This window comes from Saccostrea echinata, unplaced genomic scaffold (assembly GCF_033153115.1).
Source record: "Saccostrea echinata isolate AGI-Se365-2 ecotype Australia unplaced genomic scaffold, CSIRO_AGI_Sech_v1 ptg000009l, whole genome shotgun sequence".
Taxonomy (NCBI): domain Eukaryota; kingdom Metazoa; phylum Mollusca; class Bivalvia; order Ostreida; family Ostreidae; genus Saccostrea; species Saccostrea echinata.
In genome coordinates, this window is record NW_026889758.1 from 24,293,583 (window position 1) to 24,318,639 (window position 25,057).

The 25,057-nt window shown below is 34.8% G+C and overlaps 1 protein-coding gene, 1 long non-coding RNA gene and 1 pseudogene across 2 annotated transcripts in view; 1 reads left to right on the forward strand and 2 right to left on the reverse strand.

Moving 5' to 3' along the window:
- Positions 1–25,057, reverse strand: part of LOC133182075 (uncharacterized) — a 262,045-nt gene that overhangs the window by 84,757 nt on the left and 152,231 nt on the right. The gene's annotated exons all lie outside the window — the stretch shown is intronic.
- Positions 9,234–25,057, reverse strand: part of LOC133182070 (calmodulin-beta-like) — a 79,670-nt gene continuing 63,846 nt past the window's right edge. The window contains exons 3-5 of the mRNA XM_061316785.1: positions 18,769–18,912; positions 17,144–17,389; positions 9,234–10,524 (exon numbers count right to left, since the gene is read on the reverse strand). Coding sequence (XP_061172769.1) covers positions 10,484–10,524; positions 17,144–17,389; positions 18,769–18,912 — 431 coding nt within the window. The 3' untranslated portion in view covers positions 9,234–10,483. The remainder of the gene's footprint in view (positions 10,525–17,143; positions 17,390–18,768; positions 18,913–25,057) is intronic.
- LOC133183488 (uncharacterized) lies at positions 20,928–25,026 on the forward strand (annotated as a pseudogene).

Consider the following 25,057-nt stretch of genomic DNA (forward strand, 5'->3'; position numbering starts at 1 on the left):
CAATTTTGGAAGAGGCAGTCTTGCTCAACATAACTATGTACTTAGCTAGTTTATTTAATGCCCAGTAGCAGAGAAGAAGATTTTCAAAGAAATAATGCACTTTTAATTTACTATATGATGTATATAGCCCCACCCTAGCACCACAAGCCCTGACTCTGGGGCCATGAATTTCACAATTTTGGTAGAGGGCTCAATCCTTATTACAATCATGCCAACAGTTTGACTGCTTGATGTCCAGGAGTGAAGAAGAAGATTTTTAAAGATTGCATTAAGTTTGGTGGTTTTAGCCCCACCCCTCAGGCCCCAGGGGGGGGGGCAGGGACCATGAAATTCACAATTTTTGTTCCCCTTCACCCAAAGGTGCTATATGCCAAAATTGGTTGAAAATGGTTGAGCGGTTTCAGAGAAGAAGCTAAAAATGTTCAAATGTTAATGCACGACGAACGCCGACGGACAAAAACAGACAGCAATAGGTCACCTGAGTGACTCAGGTGACCTAAAAACTCAATATCAGTGGCAATCAACTGCGCCAAAGCAATTTTTGTGCGAAGAAATTTTTGTGCAGTATTTAAAAGAATTCATTCGACCGTCACGGTCATGTGTTATCGAAAGACGAAGTTGGCTGTACTTGAAAATCGGAATCGAGCTCTGAATTCAACATTATACTTTATGACTGGGTTCGAAAGCAACGTGCGTCTTGCAAGTCCCAAGAATCAAACTGCTTTCCTTAAGTAAGGCAAACAGTTTAGTTTGAGGGGTCAGCAAAACGTATTTTGAACACCGTCAATAAATGGATTGTTATACCTTTTACTTTCCTAACATGTGCTGGATTCCGAGTTTTTAACTCGGTCAATTCCTTCAGGTTCTGTCAAACGCCAACGAATGCATATAAGATATAGCTGATCCCGTCCACAGTGTGACGTAAGGGGTCTAATATCTCATTGACATGTCCAATATCTCACTCTGCGGTTCAACATCGTTTTTTTTTTTGGTTTGGATCACTCGGTAAAACATTGGGAACCTTAGACGGTTTTTAGTATAGATTTATAAAGAAAACAATTTTTAAAGATACAATAATATAAATTTAAACGTAAAGAAAAAAGATAATGGCCTTCATAAACTTTTTACCTCACCTGAGCTGAAAGCTCAAGTGAACTTTTCTGATCACATTTTGTCTGTAGTCCGTCTATCTGTCCGTCTGTCTGTACACTTTTCACATTTTCGACTTCTCCAGAACCAAAGGGTCAATCAACCAAACTTGCCACAAAGCATCCTCGGATGAAGGGGATTCAGATTTGTTCAAATGAAGGGCCAAGCCCTCTTCCAAGGGGGAGATAATTAAGAATTTTTGAAAATTTGGTGTCATCTTTTAAAAATCTTCTCAAGAACCATTGGGCCTGAAAAGTTGAAACTTATGTGAAACCTTCATTATATAGTGTACATGTAGATTCAAGTTTGTTCAAATCATGACCCCCGAGGGTAGGGTGGGGTCACAATGGGGGATCAAAGTTTTACATAGGAATATATAGGAAAAGTAAAAATCTTCTTAAGAACAACAAATCCACAATTAGTCATATTGATATGGAATTATCCTCATGTAGTGTAGATTCAAGTTTGTTCAAATCATGACCCCTGGCGGTAGGGTGGGGCAACAATGGGGGATCAAAGTTTTTCATCAGAATATATAGAAAAAATCTTTAAAAATATTCTTCTCCAGAACAACAAAGCCACAATTAGTCATATTGATATGGAATCATCCTAGTGTAGATTCGTTTTTTTTTCAAATCATGACCCCGGGGGTACGGTGGGCTACAATAGGTGATCAAAGTTTTACACAGGAATATATAAAAAAAAAAAATCTTTAAAAATCTTTTAAAAAGCATCCCCAAGTATTGTAGATTCAAGTTTGTTCAAGGCATCCTCCAGTAGTAGGGTGGGGCCATAATGGGGGATCCAAGTTTTACAAAAGAACATATTTAGGAAATATCTTTAAAAATGTTCTTCTCAAAAACAACAAAGCCATGATTAGTCATATCGATATGACTCAGGTAGTGTTAATTCAAGTTTGTTCAAATCATGACCCCCCCCCCCCCCTCTCAGGGTAGGGTGTTAGATATCTTTAAAAATCCGTTTTCAAGAACAGCAAAACCATGATTAGTTATATGAATATAGAAGCATCCTCAGAAAGTTTAGATTCAATTTCATTCAAATCATGGCACCTGGGGGTAGGGTATGCACATATGAATAAATAGAAGAAATCTGCTGACGAAGAACAGCAGGACCATATTGACTCAGTTGTTCGTTGTGGCCCATGTGCCTCTTGTTTGAACATAACTCCCTCTTTGAGAGTAGATGTTGTGTCTTACCAGTTGGAGAGGTGCGATTTCTCTCTTATGTAAAAAAAATCTACGTAACTTTATGAACCTATGAGGTCAGGTTTATTTTAACTATCAACATATTTTTAATTTTTAGTCCGTCGGATGGAACTTTAAAAGGCGGCCCGTGTAATGAAATCCCCTTAGCACGCAAAAGATCGTTTCTCTGGTTTTCAATAGAGAGTAGGCAAACTGGTGGCCGTCAGAGAAACCCAAAAAACTTTCAAAAACCGGCTTTTTGATATAATCTTCCACCCCGATGTATGGCTAAAAAACTGCCGATTCGGAGTAAAACAATATGCAATCAATCTTATGTAAAGCGATCTCTTTTGGCTCACTAAGGGTTTGAAAGATGGTAATATTTCCTCTCTGCAAATTAATCCATTCAAAAAATTGCTACACTTAATGAAAATTCTATATATTTAACTATATTAAATATTTTTTATGTAGATATTTATTGTACATATAAAACCAGAGATGCAGTAATTTCTGTGCCTTTAATTTTCTTTACAATTCGCAAACAACATCTCTAAATAGAAAGTTAAATTAGATATGAATAGATTTAATCAATAAAAATTACCATGATTTTTACTGATAGATTATTACTTCAATTTCGAAGTGTCTATTTCTCTAAGCAGTTGTTGAGAAAATTTCACAACTATGTTTCTTGGTCAAAGTAGACAAAAACGAATAACCTTATAAATACATTTTGAGGTTTCAATTAATAATTATGGTGATAGAACTGTCTGGCAATCACAAGTCGATAAATTTAGTGACTTACGAAGAAGTTTCGTCTAACATCTGCTTATGCAACTGACATTTCCACAAACCATGACTGAACTGGCAGCGGAAATCATGTAAATTTCAACGGGCAATGAACTGAAAGAAAAACTTGACTGATAGTGGTACATATTCATTTCTGCACACGATGAACTAAAAAAAAATATCGATATTACAATCAAAATTAATTGCATCCAATTTTATAAGAAATTGTCAAATTTAACAAGTACATTTGCATCTTTGCAAACAATGAAATGATGAACATAATTGTCAGAGTTCAAAACGAAGTTGCATAATTTTTTTTGATCAACACGTAATGTACAGTTTACAGTTGAAGCTTTTTTTTCCTGTTCAGAAAAACAATTGAATATTTCACACTATTCGGCAGTTGAATTAAACATGTACACGTTTCATCACTCTCGGGGTTTCGCCGTCTCTGAATGTCACTGAATAACTCCATTTAATGTGCTATCTTCAAACCTAGGCTGATTCCGCTACTCTCCATACAAACCTCGGATCTGATTGGCGGAGGAATATGCATCAAATTGATGCATTTCTCCACCGGAACTGCCTTTAAACTCATTTCATATTTCACTCTGTTTAATGTTCACCCAAAAAGTTTCCTATCTTGTCTTATTCTTCCGTGTATATTGGTTTTGATTACAACCCTCTGTCAATAATCTCTGAAAGCAGAAACATAGTGTTGGGCGTGTCACAAAGTAACTCAAAGGATTTCAAAGGAATAATATTTGGAGGAATTTCGAATTGGATCACATGATTGATTGGCAAAATGGTAGAACACCGTTCACGTCTGAGGTTAGTGTGCGAGGCATAAGCCACCCGAGGAGCTCCAAGTTTTTAATGTGTACTTAAAAGACCGCTATGCAGACAATATTAGATGGTGTCGTGTTCGTTTTATGACACAGAATAATCCTCCTACAACAGAGGCGACACAAATTTTAACTCAAGTATTAAGTAATGGTAATTATGAATATTAAACAAAAGATTAACCATTTCTCCCATTGTACAAAATAAACGGTCTAGAAAAATACCGGTGAAACTGGAGAGGACTAAAGGTTTCCTCCTCGTCTGTCTCTCTGTCCGCCCCCTGTATGTCTGTCCCTCCGTCTGTCAGTCTTTCCCACTAGGTTTTCTTTCTTCTTCTTCTTTTTTTTTTTACTTTTTTTCTAAATGCTTGCAGACATTGGGTTGATTTTTGGTAAGTGAGTCTATCTTGACGAGTTATAGATCAATTTTGCATTATGTTCCGCTTCAATGATTTTTTTTACGGAATTACGGCATTTTCAATTTTTAATGGGAACCAGATTACACTTGTAGGTAGGGGACTAGTAATGCTAACGCAATTCTCTCACTGACAGAATGATTGTTATGTTTTACTTTAATATTACCATACAACTTTTAAAAAAATCAGTTTCGGGCTCTTCGATTCCTCAAAATATCTTCAATTATATTTCAAATATTTTCATGATATATAATAATGCATGTTTAAAGCTAAAAATAAAACTCGTCACATTCAAACAATTACGTGTATAAGATATATCATATGAAACATTACGTAAATAGTATTGTAGTGGCTTCGCCTAAGTCAATATTGACATTTTTCCAGGTGAATCACCACAAAAAGAACCATAATTGTTTTCTTATATAGTCGGACGGATTTAAATAAGACAATGAAGGCTGCATGAACACACAATTTCATTAACTAACTTTTGTCGTAGAAAGATTAAAAATTTCCAGACAAGTTCGAACTTCCATCTATTCCTTTCGTCCTGTGTAAGACATCGAAATGTTTGGAAAATAATCTGGCGAAAGGCTTGTCTAGCATTTTTCCTGTGCAAGAGAAGTAATTTAACTTACTGAGGTGTAGTATCTCCTGATACCTTCCTCCCTGCTAAATGCAATGTGTCGTGTCGTAAAAGGGTGAACTTCCCCCTGGGGAGAAGGTTGTTTTCGAGCCCATTGGTATTAGGACTGGAAAGTTTATCGAGATCTGAGGAGAGGACACCAAGGCTGTTTTTGCTGTACATTCAACGAAGACAAATACAAGTAGTGTGAATTTAATGCGGCATTATAACGCTAGGTGGCAGGGTGTTCGCGGCGAGTGTTGGTAAAATTAGGTACGGAAACCCGGGCCGAGGTTATTCGAGATTTTTTAATTTTCTGTCTTAATACTTTATCAATCGAACCCAAATTTTCAAGTTATGTTAGTTAAAGGTTTATTTGTATACGCGGTAAAATTGCCCCGAAATGCTCAATTTTTTTTTTAGATTTTCTCGAAGATATTTGATTTCCAAGTTGATAAAATGGGAAGGCAGTATCAAACTGACATTTTTCGTGTTTTTTTGACAAATAGCTAATAAATTTATAAATTATTCTGATGTTAAACATTATATTTTAACTATTTATAAGCATTTCTTCTTTCAAATGTGCTTTTGTTGCTTTAAATTACACGTTTTAAGAAAATATTGGGTCACTAAAACTGGATCAATGATGAAAACTCCAAAATAATTGTGTATTTTCAGTCATCTGAAAAAATATAACTCTATTCAAGTTATTTGTCGGATAATTGAATTTCAATTTTATTGATACAAAAAACATTAAATATTTTGGTAATTACTAGTATACCTTTATAAATTGAACTGACATTTCTTTATTTCTTGATAATAACTGTTCATGCAAAGTCGCGTGATTCTGGGGACCGGGGCTAGTCTGGTTTCGGCTAACCCATAATGCTCTGCATAGTAGTGCGGAACGTCATGGGTAGGCGTGGCCGGAACCAGGCTAGACCGGGGCATACTAGAAACTTCCCCGGTTTTTATGAAAATATGTATTAATTTTTTGTATAGAAATACCACTTTTCAATAAAGAAATAAATATCGCTAGTAAGCACACGGTGTTTGACATCAGAATAACTCAAAAAATTATTTTGTCAATATCTCGTTTGGAAAAAATACGTAAAATGTCGGCTTGATATTGCCTACCCATCTTAGCAAATTGGAAATCAAAAATCGCAAAAAATAATCTAAAATATTGAGATTTTCAAAATATAAATACATGAATATAAATATTGGCAATTTTTACAGCGAAAACACATAAAACTTAGAGACGTAGCATTGTTTTTGAAATGGGCAGCCAGAGAAAAAAAAAGTTTTACCTAAAACTTGATAAGGAAAAAAACAACAAACAAGGAAAAAAAAAACAAAAAAGAGGAAAATTCTTCAAACTCGAAAATTCTATTGGGGGGGGGGGGGGATGGGTCCAACCTCTTTCAGTACCAAATTTTACTCATACATCACTAATTACATGACCCTTATTTGACTATACTGGAACAAAAAGTGGGAGGAGGGGGAGGGGAACCAGACTTTCATTGAACCATTTCAGTAGTAAAAAGTTATGACTAGAAAATTGTTTGGTGGCCAGCCCCCCCCCCCCCTCCCCCGCTACCGGTGTCATATAGTGAGACATCCTCCATAGTGAGTCTTCCCCCGGAAGTCTGGCTATATAGTGAGACTTCCCCTCCAGGATTGACTACAGTGTATATAGTGAGCCTTCCGCCCTAAACGACCATAGTGAGACTTCTCCTTCCGTGTTTGGTTTGGATTTTATTTACATCGACGATGTATATATTGCATATTTAGTTAATGATATATATATATATATATATATATATATATATATATATATATATATATATATATATATATATATATATATATATATATTAAAAGATGCATTTTTTTCAAATGAATCAATAAATATTAAAGTGCGCATTAAAAATTTATCGTGCACAGCAGATTATTGAATTGTTCCGAGACGATTCTTATCAAAAGAAAATTTAGACAGTTAATTTAACAGTAAAGAGGTCATAACCGTAGAAACGTGCAATTTACCAATGTTTACCTGCACGGTTAAATTAATGTTTTAATTATAAAAATCACTATTAAAATGTTTTAATTATTTATTCCTAATATTTATTTATTTATTTAATTCATATAGGACGGAGAACTTTCATCCAAACACTGAAAACGTTAGTATATAAACATTGTTTTACAATAAAAAAAAAATATTCGTAAACTAAATTAAAGGGGAAAATTTTGTTATGAAGGGGGAAGACTGACTATATAGCGAGACTTTCCCTGGAGAAGTCCTCAAGGGGAAGTCTTACTATCTAGCCAGTCGTCAGGGGGAACGACACCGGGTACATGCCTGAACCTATAATATACATCATTTGAAAATTCGGGTTCGATTGATAAAGTATTAAGGCAGAAAATAAAAAAATCTCGAATAACTCCGGCCCGGGTTTGCGTACCTAATTTTACCAACACTCGCCGCGAACACCATGCCACCTACCGTTTTAATGCCGCATTAAATTCACACTACTTGTATTTGTCTTCGTTGAATGTGCTTCATGGTTTGCGTGACTGCATTTACATTTGTAATAGAGATAATCATAATTATTTATTAAAGAAATTGTATCAATTTGAAAGAAAGAAGAACGTATTTACAAGAATAAGGCAACATAGATGTAAGGACAAAATGAAGAATGAAAAAAGTTCAAAGTGAAATGTAATAAAGACGAATATGAAAAAAATAAAGTGACACATAGTTACAATAATAACAAAGAATAAAGAGGTAGGCAGAATAAGAATAAAAGCAGGATATACAGACTTTTGGCGGTAATTCCCTTCCATACAAAAACCTGAAGAAATTTTTAAATGTAAGTTAAATCAATAATAAGGGACTAAAGTTTTAAAATATATCAAATAAATATGATTTTCCAAACAAACTTTTAAAAGCTTCTAATCTGAGTACAGATTTGAGCCAAACATCCGTAAAAAGTGTTTTTTCTCTCTTACTAAACGATCAACATTTTTTGTTTTATAACATTTTGTATCTTTAGTGACAACTTTACCATATGTGAAAATAAGAAAATATAAATATCGGAAGCATAAAAAAAATATAACTAAAATATTCTCTAAATTTAAGAAAAATAGAGAAAATTCGGATTAGCCAATATCCACTTTAGTTAAATTATTTATGTCACTTTGGTAATATCATTTTATAGACCCTATATGGTAATATCTCTCTATGCAAAAAGAAAAACATTTAATCTTTTGAAATAGAAATAAGCATTGCATGATTGGCAAATGTAATTTTTTCATTCTTAATATCCAGGGAAAAGATAATGACCTTGACCTGACCTTGCCTCTAATATAAAACGGTCAAATTTAATATAACTGATACCATCACTTAGTGATATTGTCTTCTTGATTCTGTTAAAATTTCATTGATTTTTAGATACTAGAAATATGAGAAGAATCCCTCCTTAAATTATACCTAGTATGACATATTGTAGACAAATACATGTATTTAGAGAAATTGACAGAATTCGAAGATATCGACCTGAATAATCAATTTCAGGACTCAGAAGTCTTGATTTTGTTTGTTTTTTTTCCTGACATGGGGTGTCAAAAACCAATTTCAAGGCGCACGCGGACACTAAACATACAAAAACCTTGGAATGGTCTTAGCACACCCATTCTCAATAAACGTTTGTTAAGGCTTAATTAGTTCTGATTCAATTACTTTGTACGCCAAATTACAGTCAAGCAATCAATTTTTTTCTGAAATTATAAATTACCATTTCACTGTCAATTAATATATGCTCACTGATATGACTTCGCTTCTCGCTTTGCTAATATTATTTTCTTTGTGATCGAGATAAACCAGCTCTTAGCCTTTATCTGCAGGCGTGCTAGAAAATATTTTTGTTAACGACTGCTAAATACATTTCATTTACACGATATTTTATTTTTTGGTGGTAATTAAAGGCTACAATAAATGTTAATATTTTTTCTCAGTGTGAATAATAATGTAAATTAGCGATTTAGGTTGAAAAGACAGAATTGTGAAAGATCAGAAGAGGTTGCATTAAAAACTCTAGTGCTCAGTTCATTGACTCTTTTGCATAGCTTACACAAATACATGTACAATTAGTCAACTCTTCCCATACAATCTCAATAGCCGGGACGGTGAAAATACAAATTGACGGAGAAAAACGGTTTTAATATTTATTGATAACAGTTAAAATACTTAAAATAAGCATGAAGAATAAGGTCAGTCACATTTAAATTGGGACTTTTAACACATCAAATGTCTCTAATCTCTATATTTCTGTACAAAGTGAAAATAATTATGTACTGATTAACTGACTCGTGGTATAGATCTTTATTTGGCAATTCTAAGATCTAAAGTAACTCTTCTCCCCTAAGTATATCATCACGTCTGAGATGTTCTGCTCTTAATATGAAAATGATATTCCAAAGTACATTAGCTCTTCTGCACATGTAAATAAATTTGCACATGTAAATAAATTCTAATATTCTCATTACTAACAAAATTTAGATTTGCAACATGAAGTATGCGATGCTTTGAAATTAATTAAAAAGATAAATCAAATGTGGCATTAAATGCGTTGGGTAGTATTTCCCCTCTAGCCCAATCCCTACCAAAGGGCGCGGTACATTGCAGTTACTTGCAAGAATCTGTATAGAGGTTAAATGGCCAAGTTTTAACTTTAAATTTCATTTCTACGGTAAAGATACGTTTCCTATATTAGAATCATACTTTATTTTATATTTTAAATATAAACAAAACATCAAAACATTTTGTTTAGAACTATTTTCTACTCCAACTGCCTGTGGGACTACCTTTGAGACGAGGAGAAATGAAGCTTGCGTTGCGCGCCCTCTGGTGAGAAAATGGCTTTAGCCTACTGCAGTTAAATAGAAAGAATAACAAGTATGCTGAGATTTTATTATATGTATTAATTAATTTTGCTTCTTCACATGTTTGGATACACTATGCCGTTTGCATAAAATTGAGATCATCTTCACTCTCTCATTATTATCAATTTGTTTTAATATTTCTCAAACTATTGTAAATAAGTTCGTTGTTGTAATGTGTACAATAATTGTATGGTTTTGAAAGAAGAAAAAGCTTTCTACAAAACAACATTCTTGAGATTCGACTCTACCCCCTTTTCCCACTTTCTTTTAATAGAGAAATAGGAAACAATTGACATGGAATAGTAATTATATGTAGAGGGACCAATGCATGACGATAATTACAGGGATAGGAAATGTACAACTGTTTCTCATTTCATGAGATCCTTTGTCAATTGTCAAAGAAAATGACTTCGATGAAGAGAACCTCATTATTAGTTATGTCGTCCGTCTTTCCAGTAGGGAGATGAACAACAAAATCGAACAGAAGAAACATGTCAGATCGTTTCTGGAGTCTTCAGACTACGTTAGAGGATACTTTGTGCACATCAGCTTCACGAATTCTGAAATTAAGAAGGTTGAATGAATAAGGTATCAGAGTATTGAAAGAAGCCCAATTCCCAATGTTAAATAATTAAGATGGTTTTTTATGGGCGCTCAATTCGTGATCGGGAGGCCCGAGTGCGGTTCTCATTCGCCGCTCCGTGTCAAGCCTAAGACGTAAACATAATTAGTGACTGTTCCTTGGCCAAGCACACGGCATTAAGAGTGAAAGTCACGGGCCCTTCGAAACGTCTCTATACGAGTGAAAAATTCTTGATTGGGACATTAAACAATAATACAGTTTCTTAACCCCTTCTAAAAGAAATATGATTCTGAAAAGTTGGTATTTTGCAAGTATTTCACTTCGTACAAAACATGAATAATTTGCAAAATTTGAGGAATGAAAAGCACTTAAAATATGCAATATTTACAATTTTCTATTTCATTTATTATTTTTGATGTCAATTAAATAATTTTAAAAAGTTAAGTCCCTAAGTGCAAAGTCATTCAGTTTTATTTCAATCTGCCTGTCTTTATCTTAATGATACTGAACCAATTTGTCCTTTGCTCTCTGTTAACTTTATTTTCTCTGTTTATCCCTGTGTTTCCAGTTTATATAATAATTTAAAACAGAAGAGTCTGGTAAAATCAAGATTTATATAAGATAAACAACCAAATTCATAATTGGAGAATGCAGATTTTACACACGCAAAAATTGAATGAGACTTAGCTTCGGAAAAGTCTTGTAGGCGTTGCATTGTACAGCATGAACTCAGATGACCATTTTCCATTATTCCAGGCCATCTTTAAAAAATTGTTTGTTTGCCCTCTCTCGACTGACTGGCTAAAAATGGCCCTACTCTAAACTTTTTTCCCTCCAGGAAACGATATTTTTTTTGGTCCCCCGCTTTCACTGAAAGTGGGTTATATTAATTTGGGTCTGTCCATCCGTCCATCTATTTTTTCTGTGTCTGTAACACTTTCGTTTCCGCGCGATATCTCGAGAATCCTTTGAGCTGTTGCAATGAAATTTTACATAACAACTCCCTGTGGCCTAAGGAAGACCCCCTATTGATTTTGAGGTCAAAAGGTCGAAGTTCAAGGTCGTAAATTCATACACTCTGCCTGTGTGTAACACTTTCGTTTCCGGGAGATATCTCAATAAGCTTTTGAGCTTTTGCAATGAAATGTTACACCGTAACTCCCTATGGCCTCTCTCGCCCCCTCTCAAAATGTCCAACCCCGTTTTTTTTTTATTGTATTAAAAGTCGCTTAGCACTATTTTTAGCACAGAGGCATGTGGAAAGTTATTGCATATAATACAGGTTGTCGGCGGAACTTTATATTCTAATTACACCTATTAGAACTGTTTAGTAAAGGCTAAATTAGACACCATGTATTGTGTAAAATTTTGACAATATCGAACGTGAATATAAACATTATATGTGACCTAATGTTGGCATTGAATTTCACGTATTTTTAAGTGCTTCTGTGGTCTAGGGATATGATTCTTGCTTAGTATTTTTAATCCCGGACGACCCCCCCCCCCTTTTTTGGGATTTTTTAAAATTTTGATTTACTAAATGATAGTATTCAACATATAAAATCATTATTACAGTGTGATAAATATTCTATATAAAAAGAATCTTCAATACACATTTTAAAGAATAAGCAATCAAATCTTTATATCCATATAGGGATTTTTATTTGCTTCAATATACATGTATACATTTAATAATTCGACAAATCCATGGAGGGGGTCCGACCCCTCGCCCTTCCTTAGAACTGCGCATGCTCTTCTTTTTTCCCTAAGCGGAAGACACAGATTCTCTGAATTAGCTTGTTCTTTTTATTCCTGAATTTTCTCATCCTGTCAATATGTTTGTTGAACTTTTTAAGGAAAAAATATTTTCCCATCCAGCTACGGACCCAGTTTTTTACCCTGAGTCGGAAGACGGCAAAAAAACATTTTTTTTAAAAGATGACCCCATTATAATTAACAGCAGAGTATGGAGTAATAGCTGAAAATATTATATCATGTATTGGCAGTAGGGAAAACCTATGTCTTTCCTATTCCACTCACTAGACAGCGCTTGTCAAGAGCAATAACTCTGATAGCTTGTATCCTTTTTTTCATGATTATTCTCTGTAAATGATTTTCGCTTACCAAGATTTTTTTTATTAAGATCAAGGATTAATTTCCGAGATATTAAATTAAAAAGTATAAAACAGTTTCTTTCTGCTAGAACTTTAAAAATTATGTCTTTAAAGTTGAAACAAAGAGGAAAAAAGACTTAAATTGACCAAGTATTTGTGACTTGCCATCAACAAACGTAATTTTTTGTCCCCCACTTTCGCGAAAGCGAGGGGGCATTACATCTCATTCGTCTGTCAGTAACAAAAACTTGATCATAACCTTAGAATGAGAAGAGATAGGGCTTTCATATTTCACATGTATATTACCTGTGACAAGACCTTTCCAAATGGCCATGGAAATGGCCCATGACCTTGAAGTTTGATCTACTTTTGAAGAATTTTAACATTAAATTTTAAACTTTAATTTTGAATGAGAAGAGATAGGATTTTCATTTTATACAAGTATATAACCTCTGACAAGTCCTTTCTAAACTGACTATGATTTTTGACTACGTGACCTTGACATTTGGCCTTCTTTGCAAAAATTTTATCTTTGTTCATAACCTTTGATTGAGAAAAGATAGGACTTTCATATTTGACAAGTGCATTACCTTTGACATGATTTTTCCGAGCATGCTATGATTTCTGACCCCTTGACCTTGGAGTTTGATCTACTTTTCAAATATTTTAACATTAAATTGGTCATAAAATTTTAATGAGAAAAGATAGGATTTTCATATTATATATGTACATCACCTGTGACAAGACCTTTCCAAATATGCTATGGTTTTTGACCCTTTTACCTTGACCTTGAAGTTTTACCTACTTTTCAAAAAAATTATCTTAGCTTATAACTTTTGATTGAGAAAAAAGATAGGGCTTTCATATTTGACCTGTGCATTACCTGTAACAAGATTTCTCCGAGCATGCTATGATTTTTTTACCCTTGACCTTTACGTTTGACCTAATTTTCAAAAATGTTAGCTTTGGTGATTACTTTTGAACGGCACATGATAGGGTGTTCATATTTGACAAGCGCATTACCTGTTCTAAATGTTTTCGAATGTACTATATTTGACCCCCTGACCCTGACCATCAAGATTGACCTAATTTTCAAACATTTTATCAGTTTGCAAACTTTTGAAGGGCATTTATATTTGACACGTGTATTACCTGTGACAAGCATTTCCAAATGTACAATGATTTTTAATCCATCACCTTGACCTTCAAGTTTGACCTAATTTTCAAAAATATTAACATTGCTGAAAACTTTTGAATGAGAAAAGATACGGCATTTACATTTGACATGTGCATTACTTGTTTCAAGACCTTTCCGATTACATAATCTGGTTTTTGTTATTTTTTTCACATGTGCATTAACTGTGACAAGACCTTTCGGATTGTATTATGATATTTGACCTCATGACCTTAATGTTGAAGTTTAATGTAGTTTTCAGAAGCTATAACTTTTGCCATAACTGTTATTAATTCAATAAATTATGTATGCACAGACAAGACAGTTATGATATGCCATAAATAATGACATCCCATCCACTAAGATACCGAAAGCGGGAGACCACAATTCAGTTTTATCTAATATTTACTTATTTCTATCTTTCGATCATTTTTATTGTATTTTTTTTCAATGAAAACAGTTTGATTTTTTGTGATAAAAAAATTTGAAGATTCTGAAATCCTTATACATGGCAAAGTAATCATTTTGCCAGCTAAATGCTTATTACATGGATTGGTGGGCACTTTATGTGGATTTCGATGTAGGCGACAAGTGGCGAAAATCACTGAAAGTGCTAGAATAGCGATCGTTAAAAATTTCGTATCCCATTATCTTGGTATTGACCATATAACCAGATAAAGTATTTAAGAAAATCCAAAACACCTTTTTTCGTATTCTTTTTCAAAGACTGTCATTTAGTACTAGATGGTACTTATATATATATATATATATATATATATATATATATATATATATATATATATATATATATATATATATATATATATATATACCAAAAATACTATTAAATAGTGCCGTACAAATTCCATCGACTCTCCTATTCTGTGCATAAAGACTTATCTCTGATAACAAGTCAATTCACCGAAAATGATATGATAGATAAGGGGATTCCGTGCCTCAATAGATTCTCTAAATGAATGGATTAAAAAAGCCAGTCTTTCTACCAAAATCTTGCAAAAATGAATAGCACTATCGAAGCAGATACATGAAGAATGGTCACTAGCATGCGATGGGTAGTTGAGGCTGCCAACAGTAAACTTAAAAAAAATGGTGATTTTTGGATAATGTTGTCAGCAACTCACACATCCCTTCAATCAGTGACTATATAAGAATCGTCTGCTGTTTAAAACAATAAAGCTTGTCTTATTCAGATGTTCTAGATAGTCTTGCCTAATACGACGTAAACTTTAGGTTCCTTTCAATAAATTCAATTGTTAAAAACATTGTCTAATCCGGAATATTGTCTGATCAGGCCAATTTCTTTGGTACAAGTGATGGATTAGACAAAGGTAACTGTAAATAAGTACAGATCACTTTGTTTGTTGTTTAAGGTCCCTCTCAAGAATTTTTTAACTCGTAAAAGGGCGCCACCAATTGCCGGTGTAGGGCTGCTAATTTATACCTATACTTTTCACTCAGTGCATTTGAGCAGTGAGGGATCTTTTTCGTGCCAACACCTACTACGACACGGGTCCTCGGTTTATACGGTGCCATCCGAAGGATCGGTTTCCACGTCCCGCAGTGGATTCGAACCTGCGACGTAAGGATCAGCTCCTTATTCCGCGACTCTAGATCAGACGCTCAAACCACTGCGCCATGAAGGCGACCAGATCACTTTTGAAAACGAATGATATGAACTATTTTGGCAATGGTTTCAATGATGCCCCCTGGCCAAGTAGAATGAAAATGTCTTGAAAGATCTTTCATACACTGACCTTGTCAGCAAATACAATTTATCATTAAGTCAAATGCTGACTGACGTTTTTCATACTAATTGTTAGGCCATTATTTACATACTGAATTGTCGACGGATTTTTTCGTTATTACCCGATCATGACAAGGAGCACACGGCGGGTGTGACCAGTTGGCAGGGGATGCTCACTCCTCAATAGCACCTGATCCCACCTCTGAAGTTTTAGAGGTCCGTGTTGTTCTCCTCCAAAATTTGTATTGTTTAATGGACTTTTGAATACTGTTCGTTATCTCCATACATTTCATTGTACAAAAGGTGATGCTCGATCGACTTCCCTGTCCTCTCCGAGGAAGATGTTACACAGCTGACATTTGGAACATCAAATCCGGCAAGCAAATTCTTGTAATAGAGAACTGGCCAATTGATAGCTCACAGGTAGAAACTGACTTGTTTCACTGCCGAATACTAACAGCACTCTTTATAGCGAGCGCAGCGTTTGCGCCGCTCGTCACTGTGAGCTCTTAAAGCAACGCCTGGGCGAAGAGAAAATTCGGACTTCAAACTGATCCAAGCGAATTTTTTCCCGCAGTTACCTCGAGACCCACAATGCAACTCTTTTTGTTCTCGCTGCTAACTTCGTTCTCGCGGCAACAACTAAAAATTCACAAAAATTAAACTCATATTAATTTAATGGATATTGCATACAGATAGAAGATTAAACGTTCTTTGTTAAAATTTTGCACTTTATGCAAATGCAACTAACATACGACGTCATGTGACGTCCAAGTGTCTCGTGTGGTTTGAAGAGGCGGATCTCAAAATTAAGTGAACAACTGTGCTCGCCCCAACGGTCGCACCGTCAACATATTAACCTTTGGATTAGGGTTACAATATCAGCTATGACATCTTGGTACTATCAGTGAGAGAGTGGTGCTCGAACTTTGAGGTACGTGTTGTGCACACATCTGCAGTGTTACCAGGTATTTGGGTTGTTATCGTTACCAGTGCAACAGAATCGAGATGGACAGAGATCTATCGTCGTTTTGACAGTGTAGTACAAAGTTTGAAATTTCCGATATGTTTGTAGAACAAAAAAACCCAGCGTGGGCATATAGCTGTGCTGAGCCCCCCCCCCCCCCCGTTTCTTTAAATGCCCGAAAAATCTAATGGACAATAACTTAAATATGTTGTTTCTAAAAATAGTCCAAAACTATTCAAAACTGACAACACATTTGATGACCTTTGAATCAAAAATCACCTTATTTGCAAGTCAACTCAAAAGTTTCCTTTTTTGGGGGACAATTATTATTTTTCTTTATTTTGCATAGTTTTGCCGGAGGTAGGTTGGTAAAATTGGCAGGTTATTCAAACAAAAAAAAAACTTCGACAGCCATAGACGCAAGTATACAAAGTTCTCGATCCTTACGCTCATTTATAAGTAAAAAGAAATTATTTCAATTGTAAATGATATAATGTATTCCTGCATATGCAACGCAGTCGATTTTAACAAAATACAGTGTATATGATTTATAAAGGTTTTTACTCAATCATTTACCTTCATAATTCATCCTCCCGTCAAAATCTACATCCACCTCTTTAATCATCTCCTCCACTTCCTCAAGTGTCAGTTTCTCCCCTAGGTTCATCATGCACAGGCGTAGTTCGTCTGCATCAATGTAGCCATTCCCGTCCCTGTCAAACATTTTAAAAGCTTCTCGAAGCGCCACCTCGTGGTCTTCTTCGTCCAAATCACGACTCATAACAACATCCAAGAAACTTTCAAAGTCGATGAAACCTGTGCCTAAGGGAATTAAAAAGGCAGCTAGATCAAGGCAAGATTATTTACATAACCAATCTTCCGACAGATATTCTTAGAGCATCAAAGTTACTATCAGTTATATATGTATACTGAAAGGAAAGAGAAACGCATGTTTTTTTATTGGACTACTCTAATTGCGTCTAGTCATGGTTAAAATAGTTTCAAATGTAATTGGGTTCTAAATAATGTCTAGAATTGGATATGCAATAGAAAGCCACTCCACCATGACTCTGGCATAGTCGACATGCTTATAAACTTCGGGTTGGAAGTCGTGTAGTTTGAAATTTGGATTTGCAATCTCCAGTGAATGTCCGATGAGAATTTGAAACAAAGTTTGACCCTAAAGATCCCACACTTTTCTAAACTTCTGAGAAATCTGGTTATTGCCTAACTAGTGCAATGACTCCAACAGAATGAAATTGCTGTCCCAATCCTCTGTATCGCGACTAGAACGAAGGTTCATGTCAGCAGGAAGCGTTAAAGACCGTCCAAGAAGCGGACGTCTACAGGAGGATTTCCGAACAAAGAGATGCGTATAATTCACCGACGGAACAGGTTGCAAACTAGTAACATTCTTGGACGCCGCAGTGCCAGAATTAGAGAAAACGGTATGCAATAGTCTCACTGAGGCGAGACACACACACATGTATATATATGAACGTAAGATTTTGTTGGTACTTCCAATAACTAGTATTAGGTTTGTTATAACATTTCTGACAATACTTTTGGGTGAGCCCTCGTACTTTTTTTTTTTCATTTTCTCGGAAAATTTCTATTGTGTTAGCAATATACGAATTATACAGATGCAGTTAATATCCACCTTTACAAATATGTTGGATTTTATACTATAACAGTTCACCGTTAAATAATTTAAGAATCGTCAAAAATATATTTTTTAAAATCTTTAGCGATCCAGTTTTACTCTATACTGTTCCAATTAAATTTCATGGCTGTAGGAACGGGTAGGACCGTGCCCCCATCCCGAATATATAATATACTATAGAAAACATAGCTCTTTATGTTTATCCCCCCTAGTTCACTTTTTTGCTTTGTCGAAAATAATTTAATATCACCCCTCAATGAAAATATTTAGTTGCCCCCCCCCCCCCTATTAAAATCCCTTCCTGCGGACCTGAATTTTAGTTAGTGCAGAAGTTTCCTGAAGCAAACTCGCGTCTCTTTTATAAGGAAACATCAAGGTGGTGAAATAGAAGGTCACAAACAATTAAATAGCAACTATGTAACTTACAGCAGTGGATACTAAGGAATTTCATTATATAGTAATAAGGAACTTCGTTCATAAGGAACTAGATATATACATTTACGTATTTGTAACATCATGGAAAGTTTATCAATAATACCTTCTGAGTCGATCTCGTCAATCATTTCTTGAATTTCTATTTCAGTAGGGTTATGGCCTAGAGCACGGAGTACGGCACCTAGTTTCTGAACTGACAGGATTCCATCGTGGTCCTTGTCGTACATGTTAAATGCTTCTTTATATTCTACAAGTAGATAATATAACTCACATATAACGGACTTCAAGCATAAAAATCAAATATGCTAACTTTGATCACGAATCCTTTCCTTTTGATTAGTTAAAAGAAAAAAATTACAATTGGATAGTAATTAAGTGCAGTCTTTAGGGTCTGAAATTTCAATCTCGATAATCGAGCGGCAGTCTTTGACGTAATATGCGCGTATCCTCTTAAGTAGGATTTAGTGTATTTTCATACTATATTTTCCCACACTTTTAATTAACATGCTCAAATGCCTAGATTTCTTTTGAATTATAATTATCTTATTATGAACATTTAGTAAAAATAAATCGTAAATCTTCAAATCTAATTTTACCTTTAATATTTAACGTAATTTGAGCTGTTTACACTCAAGTCTCATCAACAAGGTCTCAAATTTAGTTTTTTAATCTTTCAAAGCAGCAAGTCAGATGATATTGAAATCATACTTCATGGCTCATAACAAAAAAAATCTCAATTTGAAAAATAATAAATGCAAATAATGAAGCTAGAAAATCCTTTGGTACAATTTTCTATTCAAGACTTGCTAAGTACACTCATAATCATTTTACGGTATTTAAGGTAACTTGGAAACTGTTGCGTAAATGATCTTCCAAATGGAATATAATTTAATTTATTAAATGTAAAAAAAGAAAATATTTCTTGATTAAAGTATTTTTGTAATTTTAAACTGCACCAACCACATGGACTATGGTAAATCAAAGTAAAAGTAAAAACTCCTTACAAACAGAAACAGATTGCGGGTTCTAGTAAATGTTTTACAAAACCTCAGTCTTGCTTTAATCCTCACAAAAGTTTTAACAGTGACAAAGGATTTTAAGAGAGCCTCATTGGTTCAAGGTATCACACCGGTGATTGACCAATCAAAATGAACTTAGTCAATTGTAGTTCCATACATAATAAAGAAATATTTTTTTTATTGTGAGAAATTTTATATTTTCCCTTATTCTATTTTTACATTTTTGGTATCTGTGCTTAGGATATTTTATGTACTTTGTAAAATATTAAAGGTTTTTGACAGGAACTATTTCTTTCGGGGCATAGGAGGCCACTTCCTGGGGTGCACACAGGATGTTTATAAACACATTGAATACACGTGGTTTTGAGGGTATTCCTGTTTGCGGATGGAAAAAATCAGAAAATGACGTGTAGGTACCCTATTTTTTGGTGTCAGCTGATGTGACTGGTAACGTTTAACACTTCCTGCTAAATATTTTTTCATGAATTCGAATACCTGATTTTTAATGATTTTTTATTCTATATAGAATTACATAGTGAAAACAATTACCGGTGTGATACCTTAAGATCGAAGCGGAAGTACATGTGACGTAGTATTCATTCTGTAGACATCCATGCTCTTGGTGAGACGTGTTATCCCTGCCGGGAGATTTTGCCGTTCTCCAATTGTTTGTCCATTTAGGAAAGTTAAATAATTTTTAATTTATATTTTATTGCCTTGGTAGCAGAACCTTGGTGGTTCTTTTGGGCCTAGGTGGCAAAATTTACAAACCTTGGTGGTGTTGTAATGTTGAGGCCTAGGTGAGCCGATTATTCATTGGCCTTGGTGGCAAAGTATGACAAAATGAATCTTGGTGATTGACATTACAGTTCTTGATGAAAAAAGAAATGATTGTGCATAATTGTGGCTATCATAATTTGTATGGTAGGCCTATTGGTATTTATAACGCTCTTGAATTTTTTTCAGGCGGTAAGCCGCACGTGCATTTAATGCTTTGCCGGCCTAGATTCTCAGTAGGCTTATGCGATGACAGTTTTAGAGGTCGTTGGGATTATTAGGCCTAGTTATGTTTTGAATTTTATTTTCAATCTTTTTGAAGTTCGAAGTTATACATTATTTCGACTTTTACACTTGAAACAATATTACGGGATAGAAAAAAAAATGTAGTGAATTTTGATAGAGTTATCTCGCTTGTCTATCTGCCTTGACACTTGCTTACCCTTACATGTTTGTTTTCATTTAGATGGTTCAGCCTACCGTTTTAAAGAAGAGACACTCTTTAAAAGGGATAAAGCTCCTCCCTGTTCTAAAAAAAAATAAAGGGTGGGAAACCAGAGGGATTGAAAGAGTTTTCAAGAGTATCTAAGGAGAAGAAGACAGAGAATTTGGAGTTCGAGGAGATCGAAATGTTGGTTAACAATATCACTGGGGAAAATATGAATGAGCTGTTGGAACTAGCAGGTTTGCAATTTCAGTTATTATTATTAACCTTATAGTATTTATAATCAACTTTTCATTTTTGGAGATTGGAACACATCCATTGGTAGATCATGTAGATTGTCTGATGTTAATTTCTAATTTGGGAATTTACTAGGCATTTCTTTATCTCTCAAGGATCTTGTGATATTTATTACTGGCTTGCAGATTACAACTATAGTAAATTTATCATATTTAAAAAAAAAAAGAAAAAAAAGAATGCACATGCAGAACTTATTCTAATAGGATCTGTGCTTTTAATTGAGACATTAAATATTTTTGGAAATATTTCATTTTAACTCAGGAAGAGATGTAACTGTAGAGGAGGCCAGATGGATGCTACACTGTTTAATTATCTTCGCAAATGAAGTGGGGCAGCCCAAGGGGCAAATCTTGGATGATTCAATGGTACAGTTGATTTAATGACTTATACATGTATTATTAAAAAAAAATTGTAAGGTTCAATAGGTAATTGATTGTAGTAGAATTTTATATTGTTTGATAGGTTCCTTGTACAAGTACTTCTGCATTAAGTGAGGGGGCTTCTCCAGATTCAGCAGGGCCTTCAGTTGCAAAGAAAAGAAAGCAAGATGATACAAGCTTGGAGGATAGGGTCTTATCATTAGAAAAAACAGCAAAAGTTGAAATGGTCAAGGAGCTCAACGAGAATGTGAGGACTCTATGTCTGCAAGAAGATCCAAGTAATGCCCTAATTTTGTTGACACTAGACGAATTGGCAAAGACGGCTAGGAAAATAAACCATGAGGATGCTGACATGTTTGAGGAGTTGTATAGACAAGCTAATAGATATCAGTCTTAATTGCATATTTCAAATCTGTGTCTGTCAGTGTTAGGTGGAAAGGTAGCAGATGCTATTTCTAAGGCAATATCTAAGTGTTTGAAGGAGAAACCCGAAATTAAAAATGAAAGTAAGAATGAGAGTATTGAGGTGCAAAAAAGACCAGAATCTCCTTTGAATAATCTCTATGCTTATCAGCCATCTATGATGTATCCCATGATGCCTGGTTTGTATCCCAATATGTATTATATGGGTGGATCGAATGGTTACAATGCTCAGACTTATCGAGGGGGAAGACAGGGGTATCGATCGTCTTTTCGCCCAAAGGGACCCTGTCTTTTTGTGAAAGTAATACACATCTAGTAAAAGACTGTGAGAAGATGAAGCTTGCTAAAGGAAATAAATAATTGATTCACTAATGTCAAGATTATTTGCCATAGGTAGGACTTCAAAGTTTTGATGTATCAACATGATAAAAAAAAAAAAATCTGAAATAAGACTGATTGCTCCTTAGTAAATTTGTTTTGTTTTGAGGTAGGAAAAATGATAGGAATGAATTCATTTATCTGCAATCCAAGGGACACTGACACTCTAGTGATTTATCACGTGGATTGCAGGTAAAGGGATTCTTCCTTTGGGTGTGATTAGTGCTGGTTGTTTAAATATGTGAAATATATAGGATTATAATCGGTGATTATAATTTTACAGAAACTGGAGTTTGTTCAAGATAATATGTCTTCTGTGAAACTTCCAACCTGGGAGTTGAATTGTGGTTTCAATCCTCTGAATGTGAAGATAAGGGAACAACCAGTATGGATTACACTTGAAGGAGGAATCCCTTTGCCTGCAACCCATTTACCTCAGGCAGAGGAAGTAATCAGTGGTGACTTACAATGTGATGTTAGCTCTTTGCCATTAAGGGATCCAAGTAATTTTGTTTCTGGTCAAATTCATTCTTCAGTATCAGAATGGGAGTCAATTATTGATAAAAATGTATCAAGTAATGATAATATTCTTAGGTGGATAAAAAATGGTGTTAGTATTTTTGAGTTTTTTCAAGCATACAAAGGAAATTTTAAGGGAAAGTATTATAATTCAGACATGCCTCCCAAACAGTATTTTGTTAATTCTAGTATTTGTCAACAATATTCTGAATTTATTGCCAGAGAACTTACAGGCAAGATTCAGTGTGGAGCAGTAAAACTTTTAGGTAGGCTCGGAGAGTGTCAGCCCCCAAGGGTGGTTATGCCCCTTACTGTAGAGCCGAATAAACCTCGTCTGTGTCAAGATGAGCGATTTATTAATTTGTGGATTAAAGATCTGCCTTTTCGGTAAGAAACACTAAGAGATATTCATCGATTGGTAGATAGGAATGCTTTGTTAGTTACATGTGATGAGAAATCTGGTTATAGCCATGTTAAAATTGATAAGCAATCTCAGGGATTTTTTGGTATTCAGTTTGGTGGATTTTATATGGTGTACACAACATTACCCTTTGGCTGGAAGGCTTCAGCATTTATATATCAGTCGATAGGTATGTGTGTTACTTCTTATCTCAGGAAACTTTCTGTTTGCAATTCTTTATATATTGATGACAGGTTTGTTGCTACTAGGGGAGCTGATTCTGTAGATGAGGTTACAATTAAGGACGAAGCTAAGAGGCTTGTGTATAGTTTACTTGAATTACTGACAAGGTTAGGATACACTCTGGCTTTAAGTAAATGTTCCTTGAAACCTTCAAATCGTAAGAGATTTTTGGGATTTTTAGTTGATTCTGTTCAGGAGGCATACATATTACCAGAGGATAAAAAAGCAAGTTTCATAGAGCTTAGAGAATTCATTCTAAGTAAAGAGGAAGTTGATGTTAGGACATTACAAAGGTTTGCAGGAATGTGTATCTCAATGAGTTTAGTGATTCCAGGTTGCAAATTATTTTGTCGAGAAGTAAATGCTGGAGTATCTCTATGTTTAAAAAATAGTAGGTCTATTAAACTTTCGGGGTCTTTGAAGGAGGAACTTGAGCACTGAAAGTTTTTAGATAGATGGCAGGGTTGTTCTAGATGGCGACCAGAATTTCCTAAAAGAGTTTCAATTTACACAGATTCTTCAGGTTTCAGGTATGGTGCCTTTGTAGAGCTAGGGAAGGAAGATATAATCTTAGGGGATTATTGGTTAGAAAATGATGACAGGCCAATACATGTTAAGAAGGCATATGCAGTTTTGAAATCTGTGGTGTCACTTGGGGGTATGATTCAAGATTCAAGGGTGGATGTGTTTACGGATAGCTTGGCTGTTATTGGTTGTGGAATAGTCAAGGTGGCAAATGTAAACAACTTAATGATGTTATAAAAGATATTTTTCAGTTTGTTTGTACAAAAAATATCGATTTAAGGTTAACTTTTGTGTCATCTGAGTTGAATGAGGCAGATAAACCCTCTAGGATTTTAAGTGCTGCTGACACTATGTTAAGTGAGAGGTCATGGGTTCTGGTTGATACTACATATGGTCCACATTCTATAGATTTGATGTCGTTGGATTCGAATGTAATGAGGTCAAAGGAGGGCGTACCGCTAAAGCATTTTACACCCTGGGCAACCCCTCTTTCGGCGGGAATTAATATTTTCTGTCAGGACATAAGAAAGGAGGTTAACCCTTATATTTTTCCTCCTTTTGGGATCATTTTTCCAGTGATTTCTTTACTTGAGCAACAAAAAGTGACCTGTACTATTATAGTTCCTATGATGGAGCCTTTACCCATGTGGTGGCCAAAGTTGCTAGCTAATTGAGTAGGATCATTTTGTCTTGGTGTAAAGGGTGAAAAAGGAGTTGTCAGTATTCCTACTAAGAAGGGTTTTGTGTTGGATAGTGTTGGTTTGAGATGGCCTTTGTTTGCTTTCAGAGTTTTATTTGTGTGAAATATTTTCACACTTGTATATTGCAGGGAAAACAAGGAGGGATTGAGATTGACTGGGAAGTAATAGATAGGAGGCTTTCAGATCTGGATGAGAAAGTAGTTTCGTCAGTAAGGTACAAAAAGAAAACAGTCTTGGATTCATTCATGACTTTTTTAAGAGCATCCCCAGAGTCATCAACTTTAG